This window comes from Diadema antillarum, unplaced genomic scaffold (genome assembly GCF_040938485.1).
Source record: "Diadema antillarum isolate AM-2024a unplaced genomic scaffold, OU_Dant_1.0 scf00000207, whole genome shotgun sequence".
In the NCBI taxonomy this organism is placed as follows: domain Eukaryota; kingdom Metazoa; phylum Echinodermata; class Echinoidea; order Diadematoida; family Diadematidae; genus Diadema; species Diadema antillarum.
The window spans coordinates 1,334,673-1,352,379 of record NW_027271096.1 but is presented as its reverse complement, the minus strand read 5'-3'; the positions used below and the strand labels follow the sequence as shown (position 1 = coordinate 1,352,379).

The 17,707-nt window shown below is 38.3% G+C and overlaps 1 protein-coding gene across 1 annotated transcript in view; it reads left to right on the top strand.

The window, feature by feature from the left end:
• The window catches only part of LOC139724112 (uncharacterized), a 121,606-nt gene that overhangs the window by 29,386 nt on the left and 74,513 nt on the right, over window positions 1–17,707 (top strand). Inside the window, exons 3-4 of the mRNA XM_071635314.1 lie at window positions 10,935–11,186; window positions 14,171–14,278. Coding sequence (XP_071491415.1) covers window positions 10,935–11,186; window positions 14,171–14,278 — 360 coding nt within the window. The remainder of the gene's footprint in view (window positions 1–10,934; window positions 11,187–14,170; window positions 14,279–17,707) is intronic.

Below are 17,707 nucleotides of genomic sequence, written 5' to 3'. Positions count from 1 at the left end.
CTGTCACCAATGGTGCTGCTGAGAGTGTGCCGTTCCAGTTGTAGAGTTTGAAGTACTGTGGATGTTTGTCTGCAGGTCCAACAATGCACAGTTATGTGGCGATGAAATATGTGAAACAAGTTGTGAGGGCAGTCGGCGCAGTGTTTCTTTGGCACGGAACATTTCTCAAGTGGTGCTTCTTGACCCCATAACCTTTTCTGCATTATTGATATCTTCCTCTTTCAGACCCAATTTTTCTCCCTCTTTTTCTCCCCCTCTCTCTCATGTAATCCTATCTCTGTTTGAATCATGACTAACTTTTTTTCTTGTCTTATAGCATTTACAAGACACTTTAATTGTGGTGGTTGTTATGGATTGATTGCTATGTGTATCTTTTTGAAGGAAAAGTTTATTGGAAGAGAAAGCCATTATGGATGAATGCACCAAATCATAAGCAACAGATCATTAGAGATGTGAATGAATCCAGGTGTTTTTTTTTCTTTAATGAAACTTGATTATGATAACCAATTGATTGCAAAAAAATCGTTTAATATTTTTTTCTTATGGCAATCCCACAAGGTATCTTCTATCACCGGCCTTGGCTACAAGCGACATGTGCAAGACATTAAACTTGATGCTCATTTTCAGCTCTGCAGATGTAACATGCCACATTGTTTTTAACATGGAATAATGCCACGTTTCACGAACCATCAATGGGTTTTAAAAATTCCAGACATGCAGATATGCAGGCATCCCTATTTTATGAACCTGTGTCATTCATTAGGATATTGTAGAATCTTCGATGTGTAGATGAGTAGGCTCTCTCTCTGGAAAAGTAAACAGGAAGCTCATAAAATTTTCCACAGGTACCTTAAAGTTATGCTTTCAAATTTGATATGAAACTGAACTTTTGGAATGTGAATGTTAATGTACACTCCCCTAATGATCAAAATTGATAGGTTGTATCTTTGTTGGATTAAGTAAGTTCTTGGATGAAAGTATGTGTATGTACTGTGAAATACAAGTGAATTAATATGCTTCCCATAGGAAAGTTTGCACAGCAATAGCGATTTAAACATGATGATTAAAATGATATTGAGATAAAATAGCTTTTTTTTTTTAATGCAAAAAGATGATACACTGTAGATTTTCCCAGAAAGAAAGATATATTGTGTAGAGGAGCTCTGACAGAAGAAAAATTAAGGCCCATTTTCTTATTCTCCCCATATTGTACACCTGATCAGTGTGCAGGATGCATATTTATGATGATTACTTTCTGGGTCCATCAATCTTAGTCACCCAACAGATATAATTTGATGTCACTGTCATTATGGGAGCAAGGAGGACAAAGTGGTAGCTGGATACTATTGATTCGGGCAGGCTCTCATTTTCTTTTTTTCTTATTATGATTCATTTTTTTGTTACATTTCCATGTTTATTCATATTTATTTTGAAATTAATTATTTATCAATTCATTTATTTTTGTCAAGCTCTTTATTAGGTGATCCGAGTATCCTCTCGGATCACCTTCTGTATCTGTACGGATTCTTTGTTTTTCTTCTTCTTCTTTATTTCTCCTCAAATGTTGTGCAGAGGTTAGCTCAGAAAGTGCATTGCCTCTCAATGTCAGACTTATACCATATATGTATCATGTCGCAAAGACGACAGCGCAAGTAAAATCATAGTGATCAGTCAACCGTGACGTCACTATGACGTCATTATATGAAAACACATTTTCATGCATATCTCATTAATGGAATGGAATATTTCAATGAAATTTATGTCACATATATTTCAAGTCAAGCGCATTCTACTCATATTCTCAAAATTCATTTTTATCTCAAAACGCGCGCGTACGCGCGCGTTGAAATATTTGTATGCTCAAATCCAGCTCAAACTTTTTTTGCACACGTTTCAGACCATTTGGAGCATTTTTTGAAAAATTGAAAAAATTGGACGGACGCGTACGCGCGCGCACATATACGCACGCACAGCTAATATGAAATAGAAATTTTCAATTTTTTCACACGGATCGGATGTCCGAAATTTCAAGGAATATTTCTACCAAGTTTCAAGTCGATCCAACTCAATATGACGTCATACGGGCCCGTCAAATTCAAAATTCCGCGCGTGCGTCAATGGGGATACACAGTGCAACTATGCCAAAAAACCGCCAATTTTAAATCGGATTTTACTCGTCAGGATGGACGGTGACCCCCCATTTTCTTTACATATTCTGAAAGGTGATAAGTTGTACATGTCATTTCATGGGCTGGCTATGCTGATAAAATGATTAAAAGATATCAAATTTCTTAATAAAGTAAAAAAAGTAAATTTTCAAAGTGACGTCATCAAATTTCAAGTTTACTCGAGCGTATCTCACTAATCCTTTGCCAATTTTCACCCAAATTTCAATATGTTGTAGCTTATGAAATGCTCTTTCATAAATATAGTTAAACAATTTTGATTTGATGACGACATCACCTTGAAAAAATGGATTGAAGGTAACCCTGTCAAATTTGACCAGTTTACGTGTAATCTCTATGGGAGTGCAATTTTTATGGAAATGAAAATTGACATGACTATCTTTATCGAGCACTAGCTCACTTATGCTTCGGTGAATTTCTCTAAGATTTTAATATGTTGTAGCTGAGATGTAGGGCTATCGTAAGTGTGCCCTTTGTTTTTTCATACGTTGTCGGGATCACGTGAAAAAACTTGGTTGAAATTAAAGTTTATCTTCGATGTATTGAAATATTTCTTTCTTTTTGCAACTTTCTTTGCAATAACTCAAGAAAAAAAGCCCCTATCACCTTCATATTTTGCACATGTTTAGTTCATGTCACGAAAATTATTTCATAAAATTACAACTACTTGATCAGACGCCATCTTGGGTATGTAAATTAGGGTCAAAGGTCATAGATGTTTCATCCTGTGTCTTGGTGAATACATGTCCTATCTTTCCCATATTTTGCACACGTAAAGACCATGTTACAGGGATCATTTCATAAAATAACCACTTTTTGCTCAGATGCCATCTTGTCTGTGCAAAGTGGGGTCAAAGGTCATATGTACTTCTTTTTCTATCTTTGCTATGACGTGTTATCTCTATGGGAGGGAATTTTTTAGATGTGAAAATTGACATGACTCTCTTTATCGAGCACTATCATACTTATGCTTCGGTGAATTTCTCTCAGATTTTAATATGTTGTAGCTGAGACTTTGCAGTATCAGGACTCGAATCATTGATTAAAAAAAAGATCGGATCACCTTAATTTGTCAGTGATGACAAATTACAATCTCTAGTTCTTATTCTATCTGTTTATGTTTTGATTTGTTGTTGGTATTCATACATGTACATATTCAATTTCATATTTAGCTATTCATTTATTTGTCAAAGAGGGTTTGACAACTTATAATTTTTTTCAATGGTAATCAATATATCTTTAGACCGATAACATTTTTCCTTTCCTACACATTATCAGCTTTTTTGTGAGCACATGCATCCATTTGTTTTCCTTTCAATGATGTTGGTCTCAAACCTGCTTGTACTATATTTGTATCCATCTGTCAGGTCTGTATTTTCCTATTTTTTTGCTTTAAATGTCAAGTCCCAACTAGAGATTGTAATTTGTCATCACTGACAAATTAAGGTGATCCGATTTTTTTTTTTTATCAATGATTCGAGTCCTGATCGCAATAGGCATGACCATACAAGTTTCATCTGTGTTTAGAGACATTGGCCGTGTGATGTTTGCATTCTCATTTAGAAAAGGGAGTCATATCTGCCATCTTTGGTACCAAATTCTGTATACACTGAATAACGAAGATACAGCAATGAATACATATGACCTTTGACCCACCTTTGCACTCCCAAGATTGCATCTGATGAAATAGTGGTTATTTTGTGAAATGATTCTCGCGACATCGTCTATACGTGTGGAAAATATGGGAAAGATAGGACAGGTATTCACTAAGATACAAGATGAAACATTTATGACCTTTGACCCTAATTTACATACCCAAGATGTTGTCTGATCTAGTAGTTGTTATTTTATGAAATAATGTACGAGACATGAACTAAACATGTGCAAAATATGGGGGTGATAGGGCGTGTTTTTCTTGAGTTATTGCAAAGAGAGTTGCAGAAAGAAAGAAATATCTCAATACATAGAAGATAAGCTTTAATTTCAACCAATTTTTTTATCGTAATCCCGACATCGTATGAAAAAACAAAGGAAACAAAACGATAGCGCAAAGTCTCAGCTACAACATATTAAAATCTGGGAGAAATTCACCGAAGGGTAAGTGAGCTAGTGCTCGATAAAGACAATCATGTCAATTTTCAGATTAAAGAAAATTCCCTCCCATAGAGATAACACGTCATAACGAAGATACAAAAAGAAGTACATATGACCTTTGACCTCAATTTGCAACGACAAGATGGCATCTGAGTAAAAAGTGGTTATTTTGTGAAATGATCCTTGTAACATGGTCTTTGCGTGTGCAAAATATGGGAAAGATAGGACATGTATTCACTAAGATACAGGGTGAAACACTTATGACCTTTGACCCTACTTTACATACCCAAGATGGTGTCCGATCAAGTAGTTGTTATTTTATGAAATAATGTACGTGACATGAACTAAACATGTGCAAAATATAGAAGTGATAGAGGCCGTTTTCTTGAGTTATTGCAAAGAAAGTTGCAGAAAGAAAGAAATATCTCAATACATCGAAGATAAGCCTGAATTTCAACCCAATTTTTTGACGTGATTCCGACATCGTATGAAAAAACAAAGGGCACACTTACGGTAGGGTAAAGTCTCAGCTACAACATATTAAAATCTGGGAGAAATTTACCAAAGCTTAAGTGAGCTAGTGCTCGATAAAGATAGTCATGTCAATTTTCATTTCCAGAAAAACTGCACTCCCATAGAGATAACACGTAAACTGGTCAAATTTGACAAGATTACTTTTAATCCATTTTTACGAGGTGATACCGTTATCCAATCAAAATATTGTAATTTTATGATTGAAAGAACATTAAATAAGCTACATCATACTGAAATCTGGGTGAAAATTGACAAAGGACTAGTGAGATACGCTCGAATGAACTTGAAATTTGAGGACGTCATTTTGAAAATTTACTTTTTTTACTTTATTAAGAAATTTGATATCTTTTAATCATTTTGTCAGCATTGCCACCCCATGAAATGACATGTACAACTCATCAGCTTTCAAAATATGTACAGAAAATGGAGGGTCACCGTCCATCCTGACGAGTAAAATCGGATTTAAAATTGACAGTTTTTGGCATAGTTGTACTGTATATCGCCATTGACGCGCGCGCGGAATTTCAACTTTGACGGCCCCGTATGACGTCATATTGAGTCGGATTGACTTGAAACGTGGTATAAATATTCCTTGACATTTCAGACATGCGATCAAAGTGAAAAAACTGCAAATTTCAATTGCATATGAGCTGTGCGTGCGTATATGCGCGCGCGCGTACGCGTCCGTCCGATTTTTTCAATTTTTCAAAAAATGCTCCAAATGGTCTGAAACGTGTGCAAAAAAAATTTGAGCTCGATTGGAGCATACAAATATTTCAACGCGCGCGTACGCGCACGTTTTAAGAGAAAATATGAATTTTGAGAACATGAGTAGAATGCGCATAACTTTAAATATATGTGACGTAAATTTCATTGAAAAATTCCATTTCATTAATGAGATATGATTGAGAATGTGTTTTCATATAATGACGTCATAGTGACGTCACGGTCGACTGATCACAATGATACATTAGATTTGCCGTCTTTGGGACATGATGCATACATGATATAATTTTGAAATTGACAGGCAGCGGACTTTCTGAGCTAACCTCTGCACAACTTTTGAGGAGAAATAAAGAAGAAGAAGAAAAACAAAGAATCCGTACAGATACAGAAGGTGATCCGAGAGGATACTCGGATCACCTAATAATGCACGTAGCCCCTGAGTTTGGAGTATGTGTGTATGGTTTTGAATGAGAGAAGGTGGCTAGTATTTCTTTACCTAATGTTGTTATTTTTTTTTTTTGGGGGGGGGGGGGCAAAAGAAAAAAAGGGCTAGGTGAGATTTCTCCGTCAATAGGACCCAATCTCCTCTGGTCGGGAGGCAAGATATTTCACAGGAAGTGGCCAAGAAAGCGTGTTCTCTAGGCACACTTCCTGGTAATTTAACTCCAGATCTCGCATGGCTGCGTCCCATCACACATGGCAGAGGTGTATCCCCGTTACACCCACCACAATATTTGAGCTCTGTAAACATGAGTTCTGCCTCCAGTGCCGACATGTATGATCTGAAAGAAAAACACTGACAATGTCATTCAACAGTAGCTGTCTGTCTTATTCAGGTTACTGGTAGTTGATTATGTGAACAGATTGCTAAGCAAATCAGCTCCATGTTTAATTGATTTCTAACAGGCATTTCACTTTGGCTTTTTCTTTTGTGTACAGTTTTATCTGTTGATTTACTTAGCAATGATGTTGGTAAATGTATTTCATCTTTTGAAGGAGGAAAAAAGGGAGTGGTGTTAGTGGCATCATAATAAAATCTACAGTGAGATAATTATGCTGGCAGTTATTACCAAGCTTGCCATGCAACATGTAGATGGATTGTACAAGGTGAATTTGTTGTATCTTGTACGAACTTCCACAAGTTTTAACTGTAATGAGTATTTTTGAAAGAAAAATCTCACGTTATGTGATGTGATGTGTGTAAGGCCGTCTCTTTCGTCATTAGTAATGCGGACAAAGACAGGTTGAGTGGGTGTTCAAAGCCTTCTCTTTGTTTGACAAACACAAATGACTGAAACCTTGTACTTTGTTCATTGGGTATTCATTTTTATATAATATGTGACCTGGCTCCTTGAGTGACAGCTGGTGTTGTGTAAAGTCTGGCCATCAGGATGTCAATTAAAAAAAGAAGAAAAAAAAAGAAACTTTTCTCAGTCAAAGCTTCTGCATAGTTAGTCTTTATTTCTGAGCTCTCCAGATCAGTGTGGTTGGATCTTACAAAATGAATGTGACAGTATATTGTCGCTGGGGTGATAAGACCTTGTATCTGCAATTTTGGTGGAAATGAGTTTTTTAGATTAATGGTCAAATAATGGGTTAAGTGATGTCCTGTCCAAATCCCAACTGTCTTACTCCAAAAATGAAACCACCACGGCAAGTCAAAGGAAAGGCTATCCCATTCGCCACAGTGCTTTGGCCGCCATGTTTTTTGGCTCTCCTGAACGTTAGACATTTTGTAGATATGACGTCTTATCGCCCCAGCGACAATATAGGCTTGGTAGCATGCTGGTGGGCCAGACTGGTACCAGATTTTGGTTTGAAACCATTGCCAAGACTTTGTGTCAGACTAATAATGTTTTTCAACCCTTTCTGTGCCGGATACTTTTTACAGTGTGTAATACTGGGTGGTTTTCTGTGCCAGCCAGCACTCAAAGCACACAGAGCAGTAGCACTGATTGTGGGGACATTCGGCCAGTACTATTTTTATAGGCAACCGTGTTGCACACATTCATCAGTTTTTGTGGGTGTTTTTATTACCAGAGATAATTTGTCAGATTTTTCTGTGTGTATATTTGTGCATTTGAATGTAGAACAGCATACATGTATTAATGTCTTCAGTTGTGTGATATTACCCTGAAATTGATATAATGAAGAGAAAAATGTTTTTCAGTTTTGAAATTACAGTCTTTTGATGTGAATGAACTACACATGTAGCAGATGAAAAGTTTTGGTTGTTGAATCAGTACAGCTATAGTTCTTGTTAATCCTCTTCATTTCCATCATGCAATTCTTTTCAGGTAACACATTTGTTTTTAGTTAAGGAACGGTAGGTTCTTTGTTTATATGTGGGCACAGGATATTTACATTTGTAGAATGGTCTATGTAGAAGAGTTACTTAGAAAAAACTCAGGTTGAGAGAATTATTTGGAGTATGAACAACAAGATGTCAGTCAACCTGGCTTGAGGCAGTCAAAGAAATACAACAGTTTATGATCTGCAAATTTTCACAAGACAGCAGATCTGGAAAAAAAGTGAAATCTGTAGTGTGATTTTTTAAACAGACTGTCAGAGAATTTTGTATTGAAGAGCATGCCATCAATTCGTCAAACTTCATCTGAAGTTTAGAGTGGAAATAAACCTTCCGCTGGATACTGTAGTTGGCATCATCGTGAATTCGTCCCTGGTCTGGTACACCTCCCAGGGGTGCTCTTCCAGGTACAATGATTTCTTGATGTGAAAAACGTGACCACAGTGGTCACATCTTCATCAGACTGAAGTGGGAAGTAGCACACTTTTCCCATCCCCCTCCTCCCCCCCCCCAATCGGCAGATTGGCCCGTTCATGAAATAGCCTACTATTGGCCAACTTCTCTGCGTGATTACACTGCCGTCCTCTGCTGATCGTCCTTTTCTGTCTTCCCCCCCCCCCCAATAAAAAAAAAAAGAAAGAAAGAAGACACTGAACATAAAAATGGAAGAAGCTCCAGACAGATCAAGATGAATCGCAAGATTAGTAGAGCTTCCTGTGTACTGCCATTTTTTTTTTTTCCTTTTTGATATGTAGAGATCACCAGAATCATTCAGGGCGGAAAACATGGGTCAATCATGATGCAAGCGATGTCTCATTTTGGTGATTTTTTTTTTTCTTTTTTAATCTGGCATTTTATATAGAAGTAAATTTGCTAACTGTTGATCATCAAAACACATAGATTCTGCCATCAGTGTTGTAGCAACTTTATACCATTTGACTTTTGCATCTTAAAGGACAAGTCCACCTTCATAGACATGTGAATTGAGTGAATGCATCAATATTGAATTGAATTGAATTGAATTGAAAATTTGAATATCAATAGAATGCATCAGTGAGAGTTTGAGGAAAATCAGACAATCTATTCAAAAGTTACGAATTTTTTAAGTTTCTGCTCAGTCACTGCTGGATTAGAAGACTACTGCAGCTTGTGATGTCACATGTTTACAACAATGTAAAGAAAACATAAAGGTAAATTTATCATTTATTTTTAGAGCCCAATTTTGATCCTATTTAATCACTTTAATCCAGTGGGGACGGACTGATTTTGCTAAAACACGCATTTCCCATAGACACCTGCCCGAGTATTCTTGGGACTCGTCTTTAATGGGTTAAAAATGCATTTCATTTATCCAGTGTCTTTCTGGCATTGAATTTGCCAGGCATGTGAATGTGTAGTCTGAACTCAATCATTGAATAAGGGCTTAAATAAGTGTGCATGCTATACATATGTAGTTGTATATATGTCCATTATGATATTTTACCTCATGAGAATGAACCTGCTGCATTTCCAAGATGATAGCATGGTGAATCTGTCACAATTCTGAGTGTTTTATTTCCTCCAGTGTCTCCTCTTTCTGTTTTTTTCTTGATTTTTTTTTTTAAGGCAGCAATACAAAACTATTAGCCAGAAGGTTTGACAGTGCCATGATATCACTAGCATTTTCTTTGTGAAATTGACAATCTGGATCACTTCAGAGCCTCAATCAAGACTCAAATTTTTCACCGACATTCAATTGCTAACTCTCTTGGAGGAGTCTGCACCTTTGAATGTTTCTATGACAGATATATGGCGCTATACAAATGCTGTAGTGGATCATCATCATCATCATCATCATCATCATCATCATCATCATCATCATCATCATCATCATCATCATCATCTTCCTGTATGAATAGCAAAGATCCGAAGTCTTAATTATACCGCTGCTGTCTACATTTAGATTGTCTTGTGATTTGAAACTGATATGTGCCGATGATGAAATATTTTTTTCCCATGCAATTCAACTTCACAGTGGTTGCAATATTATCCTTCCTGTCTCTGTCACATTTTGTTTGTAAGCCTGTTTATGAAGGATAATATTCTGCATACTCATTCTACCAGTATCATTACCCGTTATGAAGTCCCATGAGCTCTTTTCAGCATTCTTTACATTCTTATAATCATGTAAAGAGTGTTCAAAGGATGTATGACATTTCAAAGCCCGGGAGCGGTAGGTTGTTGGCAAGAAACAGAAGATGCAGCATACCTTTATGAGCTACTTGTGTAGAGTGGAGAACATGAAAATCCTTTAATCATGGCAGGTTCAATATCTGATTGCAAGGAGTGGTGCAACTGGAGGCAACTACTCTTGCCCACGTTAATGCAAACCTCCCCCGCAAGCAAGTGCTGTGATGTGTGAGTTGGACGGCATTGACTGTGCCAAGTGTGGCATTAACATGGGCCAAACTGCCACAGACTCGTAATATGCCATTTGTTGCAAAGAGAGTCGAATGCAGCCATCACTTTTCGTCCAAGGCATCTTCCAGATGTCCAAGGGGGCAAAGAAAGGGGGGTTAACTGCTGATAAACTTGTGACAAGTAATGGTTGCTTGAAGCGGTCGACTGTGAACTGTAGATGTGATTGATTGTCTTCCTACATAGCTTCTGTGTGAGGCTGCCTGTGACATAATACTGCATGAGAGATTATGAACAGTAGTGATTGATGATAGCAAAGAAGTATGTGTGCTTTTCCTGTTACAGTAAGTAATGGTAACACTTAAAGGCACATTGCAAATATCACCAAATAAGAATGAGAAATTATTTGTCTCTATATGTAACAGTTGCTGGTGGGTGTTTCTATTCTGTAATAGTAGAAAACACCAAGCGACAAAAAGAAGAGTAGTTTCCTGTTTGTATGATTTAAGAGCATATAATTATGATTTTAACAACTGCCAGCATCATTTATATATTTCATGCATGTTTCATACACAATGATACCTATAGACAGTGCAAAAATCATTAAAAAGATAACGTACCTAACAGACCCTAATTTAGTAATGTAATTGAACATTCTTGTTTTGTTTATATGCCTTTTCTGCGTGTAGAATGAGCGAGCCAAAATACTCAGGCCCTCCAAGAACCAGCACCGGCAGTACACCCTGACCAGCCCCTTCTCCGCCTTGCAGCGGGACAGCGAGAAGGCGGGAGGGGGGCGGGGCGAGTCTGAGGAGGAGAAGAAGAAGGGGATGGACACCAAGGATGTGGTGGCGTCGCTCCACGCCGTCATCGAGCAGCATCGGAAGGCAGAGGAGAGGATGAAGGCCCAGCTAGAGGCCCTCAAGGCCAGCCACACCAAGGTGAGGAAAGGGGCATCCTCTACCCCATTCACCATCATCACTGGTAGACAGTGGGTGTGGTAATTCTTGATCACCATGGTAGACGGCGGGTGGGGTCAGGGCTTGTTTGAGCAACATCCACCTGCAGGGTTTGTACAGCATTGACCAATGCTTATTGTTACTGTTTCATGTTACTGAGATGTGTTTCTTTTAGTGTTCCTGATGTTGAGCATTGAAAAATTCAACACTCACCCCCCCCCCAAAAAAAAAGAAAGAAAAAGAAAAGAAAAGCAAAAACAAAAACAAATGCACAAAAACAGAATGTCAGAAAATACCAAAAATGTATTTTCTTAAAAATCTGTATGGAAGAGTCATCTCCTTACAGGCATTGGATAGATTTTACAAAGCATCATAGAACATGTCCATTTAAAAAATTGTGGAATTAGTGACATAATGGATAAAATTACAGGGTACTGTAAACGTCAATATTTTCGCGCGATTAATTTTTCGCGCTGAGCGGCTCGAAAACGTATTCGCGGGTTCTTAAATTCGCGCTCCGCAGCAGGTTACTTTACTGTAGTACACATTAACTGCTTTCATCCAAAGCCTCTGCTACATAGCTTGCTACGACAAGCGACGTAGCGAGCGGCTCGACTGCGAGTACAAGCACTCAAATACGTAGTACAGCTGTGACTCTAGTACCGTAGTCACGGGGGACTGTAGCATCGATGCGTGCGGTGCACACATGCATGCTACAGTACACAGCAATCTAGGGTATCGTCTCTTCGCACAGTACTAGAAGCGTAAACATGCCTGTACATTGTACTACGTAGCAGTATCATCGATGAAGCGCACACAATTCATCCCGTTCAAAATGTGCGTAGAAAATTGTGAAGATATATTCGCGCGTTTTTGAATTCGCGCTAGCCGAGCGTAGCGCGAAATCCGCGAAAATTAATGTACCGCGAAAATTTCCACGTTTACAGTACATCAACAACAAACATGCTTTCAGTCCATGCAGAAAGCATTACCTCAATTACATGGATTGATCTGTGTATTCAGGGGCGGAGGGGTGAGGCGGCATGTTGGATGACTCCATTCATTGAGGTGGCTACAACTTCTTCATCGTCATATTTTGCTGAAATTCTTAATTGATCCGTTGCTGTTTATCGTTACTTTCATCTAAAGTAAATTTGCCCATGGCACGCAATATCTCTGTGGTCTGTTTTTTCTTTCCTCTCCTGTGGGTAGCAATCTTTCTAGGGTAATGTCTCTCCAGGGTATGTTATCTTCCAAATAACATTCTCCTTGAAAGAAAGGCCCCATGAGCATTGATGGAATCAGTCGTGCACAGTTTTTGCTGCCTTTAGATTGCCGCGATTGGCGTAAGGCGTCTCCTTTTATCTGGGACTAAGTGAGCATTTTAGATTTGCTTCTTGCAAGTGGTACTTGTGTTAGAACATACTCAAGACACTGTAAATAGAGCATGACATTGCACCCTTAAAGGGATCATACAGTTCTGGTTGAGACCTAATTTCAGGTTTCTAATATTTTAAGGTGAGATAATGAGAAATGTCATATAAAATATGAAAGAGCATGCAATTCATTGAGGAATTCAACATTTATTTGATAAAAATTGGTTTTGAAGTAGCTGAGATATCCAAAAAGATCGATTCTTATAAAGTGTGGGACCCACACTTTGTAACGATCGCTTTGTTTCACTTTGTTTTTGAATGTTTCAGTTATTCAAAACCCGATTTTCATCAAATAAACGTTGAATTCCTATTAAAATGGTATCCTTTGTACTATGTTATAAGTGTTTTCTTGGTATCTTGCAAAAATTTAAAAGCCCAATTCTCATCTCAACCAATACTGTACTATCTCTTTAATGTCAAATTTGCATTTGTGTATGTCTGTGTGACATGCATATACTGCTCATGTCACTTATTGCATCTAAGCCTTCTGGAGGATAGCCTCTCTCTTCAGGAGTCATTCCCAAAACCTGCTGAAAATTCCTGAGAAGATGATTATATGTTTTAAACCTGAGCAACAAGCATCAAAGTTTGCCTCAAGGTTGCCAGCTATGATAAATGAAAGGAAACCTTGAAATTCATTTCTCATTTTTTTTTCAAGAACACACAGTATCTTTCAGCTGCTGTGTCTTAAAGAGAATATCCATTCACATGTGATGACATCAGGGGGGTATTTCATGAAGCATTTTGTCAGATATTTCGTCTGACAAAATGTTACAAGCTACTGAAATCCTTGCATCTGGTTGGCTGAGAGCAAATTTGTCCGACAAGTTGTCGGACAAAAATGCTTCATGAAATGCCCCCCTGATTCATTGTCTGCAGATATGAAATGGAGACCACTGATTTACTATACATCGTTCTTATGTCACAGTCATATGAAAGAGGCCACATGTGACCACTCATAAACCAGTTTACAGTAACAGTTTGAGCATGTCCCGATAAAGGTTTAATGCAGACCTTCTCTTGAAATTGAATTGTTGCCAAGGTACCGAGTTTGAAACTCTGGATAGATCTTGATGAAAACTCTGTTAGAGATGTTGATTTATAAACTAGATGCATACAGCCAGTAGGAATTTTCAGGTGAATACTGTGAAGCGAGGAATTTTAGCATTCAATGATACAGTGTAGACAAAAAAAAAAAAAATTGCATGCGTCTTAGTTTTGCAAATCTGGGCTCTCACAAAATTTGTGAAATTAAAATGCATGTGAACATTTCTGGTTTTACAGTCTTTTTTTTTAAACCAAATCAACAAAAGGCATTCATGCAGCACTTCCACATTAATTGCCATTTTCTACTTGGCTTTTTTCAACTGTTCATCAAATGAAAAACGTAATCCATGTCTTCGAAAGTCTGTGATGCAGAGGTCAGTGTAGACCATTGCCATAATTGTGAACTGGCTTATGCAGAAGAGACATTACATATACCATGGGGACATGTTAAACGTGAAGTGTGTTCTTTCCTCCCTGTAACAGGCCGTGACCGAACTGGAGGACGAGAAGAGGAAACACGCCCAGGACACGGCCCAGGGCGACGACGTGACGTACATGCTGGAGAAGGAGCGGGAACGACTGATGCAGCAGGTAAGGATTGCGGAGACCGAACTCTCTGCTGTGAAGATGGTGCACTTTAGGGCTGCGTTTACCATCTTTCCCCAGTTTGAAATGGCTTTCAATACCCACTATCAAAAGTCGTTTCCAAAGCCCTGTACAAACACCTTCCAAAACAAGTTGCGTTTATCAACTCATCGGCAACACGAAAACTGGCCTTGTCACTGCGCAGTTGCATTTGCTTTGCGTTTATCTTGCTTCTAGAAACATGTTTCTGGCTGAAACCTGTTTCGGAAAGCACAAATTTGCAGTTTTCAAAAAGGCTTTCCGAACCCCATAATCAAAACAGCATTGTGTTTATCATCTCTAAAAAAATCCCTGAAAGCCGTTTGGAAAACCTGTTTCTGCAAAAAAAAAAAAAGAGTTGATAAGTGCACCCTTAAGACAAAGCATTCATTCATTCGTTCATTCATTTATTTTACTTCCACACGGTCACTTGTTTCAGCCACAGGCTGTTCTTCCACAAGTCTGTGCATCTTAATAAAAAAACAGTTACATCACGTAATACAAAAAAATCATAATACACAAAATCATACTGAAGAAGAGGAAGAAAAAGAAGAAGAAGAAGAAGAAAAAAACACACACTTTAGCTTACAGGCTACATATCACATTCTATATTCCCAACTCCCCCCCCCCCCCAACACAAAATCTATACATGTTTGGACTTTTACATAAGAATAAACAAACAAATATACACAAAACACATGACTCCATCACTGAAACAGTCTAGTTAATCAAAAACTATATATTCAATTTAAATCGTGTGAAGGACATTTCTTTCAAATTCCTAGGTAATCGATTCCATTCTTTAATTCCTCGAAATGAAAAACTCCGTTTCTTAATAAAAGCAGTGATTGCAATGCACACCAAGTAGTCACAGTCATCCTTTGAAAGCCAATGGTATTTCAGAAAATCCAGGCAGCAGGATGGCAGAGGGCTTCAAGGTAGCATGTTTGGCATGATGGATTTTCCGATGTGGACAAGCCTTTCATCTTAATCATTGTGTAATACTGTACGCGCCATATATTTAGCGAGTGTGATTTTGCTGGAATCGGGACTTACCGACAATTTTGTGAGTTGTTAAATTTGCGTTTGGAGAGTACAGTAATGAACGGAGAAATGTATGCATTCATTTCTCATTCATGTCGTGATCATTGTTAATATTTTTTGCGTGTTGTTAAATTTGTGAAAATAAAAACCTTGCAAAATATATGGCATATGCTGTACTAATTTTTTTTTTTTTCCAACGGTAATATCACATGACTCTTTTATCAGAACTGGAAGGTGTTAGCATTAGCATTTTTTGCATTTGTGTATGTATATATGTGTGTATGTGTGAGTATACATATTATGTTTGTGTTTATGTGTGCAACACATGATCTGCAAAGACCAGATGTATTCCACACACAATCTTATGAATGCATGGTGAGAATGTTCTTCTTCATGCCAAGAAACTGTTGGTTCATGTGAGACAGACAACACCCCTTCATGGAGTCTGTTGATAAGCATCAAAGCATCTGATGTGTGAAAGAAATTCTTGAATTTCAATCTCCCATATAGACAGCAGGGATGCTCCTTGGTTTGCTGACAGATGTGCAGTTGAATTAGAAAAGACAGTACGGCTGGTGATGGAGAAGGGGGGCCCCGGGTTTTGAAAAAGACGACAAAAAGAAAAGGCTTTGAGAGAAATGCATGTTATGTCATGCCATGAAAACTTTTGCTGTGCATCTTAAGGTGCAATGCGATATTGCGTACACATTGAGTGTTGTGTCTGATGGTGTTGGCAAAAAATGAGAAGAGAATAGGGTGGGGGGGGGGGGGAGAACAGGCAAGCATAAGAAGGAGAGAATGGATTGACAGGCTCACTTTGAGAATGGAAATAATCCATCAAAGAAAGAGGGGATTATCGAGGGGTTTTCAGAGGGGTAATGGATTTGTTTGAAGTGGGTTTTCTTACATGGAAGTTTCACAGGCAGGGAAGAAAAGAATGAAAAGATTTGTAGGATTGCGTCTTGCAACTTATCAGCTTTGAGGAAACAAAATAAGGAGCAGTGAAGCATTGTGAAGGTGTGAAGGATAAATGATTTCTTCATTCATTCGTTTGATTCCGTTGAAAAACACAGGTTAGTCGTACTTATGAACAAGAAAGTCATGCAGTGCAGAAGAGAGACAGATGCTGTTGCTCAATCATGCGATGTTGCATCATATGGGGCCCCTCTCAGGAGCTGTTTTGTCACCAATTTTTGCACTCTCTCAAGAAAACATGTCCCAGTGATTCTGTGCAAGAAATCTCAAGAACATCACATGACATTGCAACTGATTACAAATTGCCCTACATTGATGCATTAAAATAAGCAAGTGTTTCAGTAGTAGCAGTGATAAAAAAAAAAATCATGCACATACTGTACACACTCCGGCTGGATTTGAACCAATGACCTCCTGATCACCGGACAGGCATCTTATCCCCTTGACCACAGAGCTTCTGCCCGGACAGCCAGGGCTGGTTCTAATCCTTATTGATAAATCCGACTTCAGAGCACTGTAACTTATGGCGGCCATAACTGGGGTGCTTCCAAAGATGGCTTATGAAATAAGCCAGATGCGTTGCTACAAATGTCAGTGCATAAAATTATCTTTTGTCAGGCATACTTGAAGCCCTCCAGTCAGAAATTACCATAAAAAACAGTACCCAAACCAAATTGGTCTATAGCATGCAGCGAGTACTGCATATTTATCAAAATCAATTTCGTGGCATCAGTTGTAATGAAAAAAAACTCTAAACAAAATTTCATTCGTTTGAATCACTTGACATTCCTGCACATTCTCAACAGAGAAGGAAAATAAATTGTATCATGTATTCATTTTAAAATAGCTCATGGGGTGTCATGGTATATGATTGCCATTTAAATGAGTCTATCCCCTCTTGCAGAAATTTGCGTGGTTTCACTCAGTATTTAACTGACCTATAACTTTGTTTCTCACTATTTTTTTTCTCCACAAAACAGCTTTATCCTTGGACACAATTCTTGAATATGATTTAGTCCCTTTAAGCAGGGATGTTCTCCCTCATTTATAAGTGAGTAGATTTGATGGGGGGGGGGGGGGATGGGCAAGGAAATGACTGGATGGGACAATTTCAAGTATTGACTTGTGAGAGCGTACAGGTTGAGGAGGATGTACGGAGTCCATAGGGCAGTGCTTCTGTGTACAATGAATGATGAATGCAGGCACCGAAATTTGTGTGGTTGCTTGGAGGAGGGAGGTTCATGAGGTTCAGCTCCTTTGTGGATCTGAACTCTGGGTCCATAGGACTGGGAGGTCAGAGGTCGGCGGTGTATAAAGGATGAAATTATTGCTCTTGCTTGGGGCATCTTTTTTGCCTCGTTTCAAGGAACCCTGCTA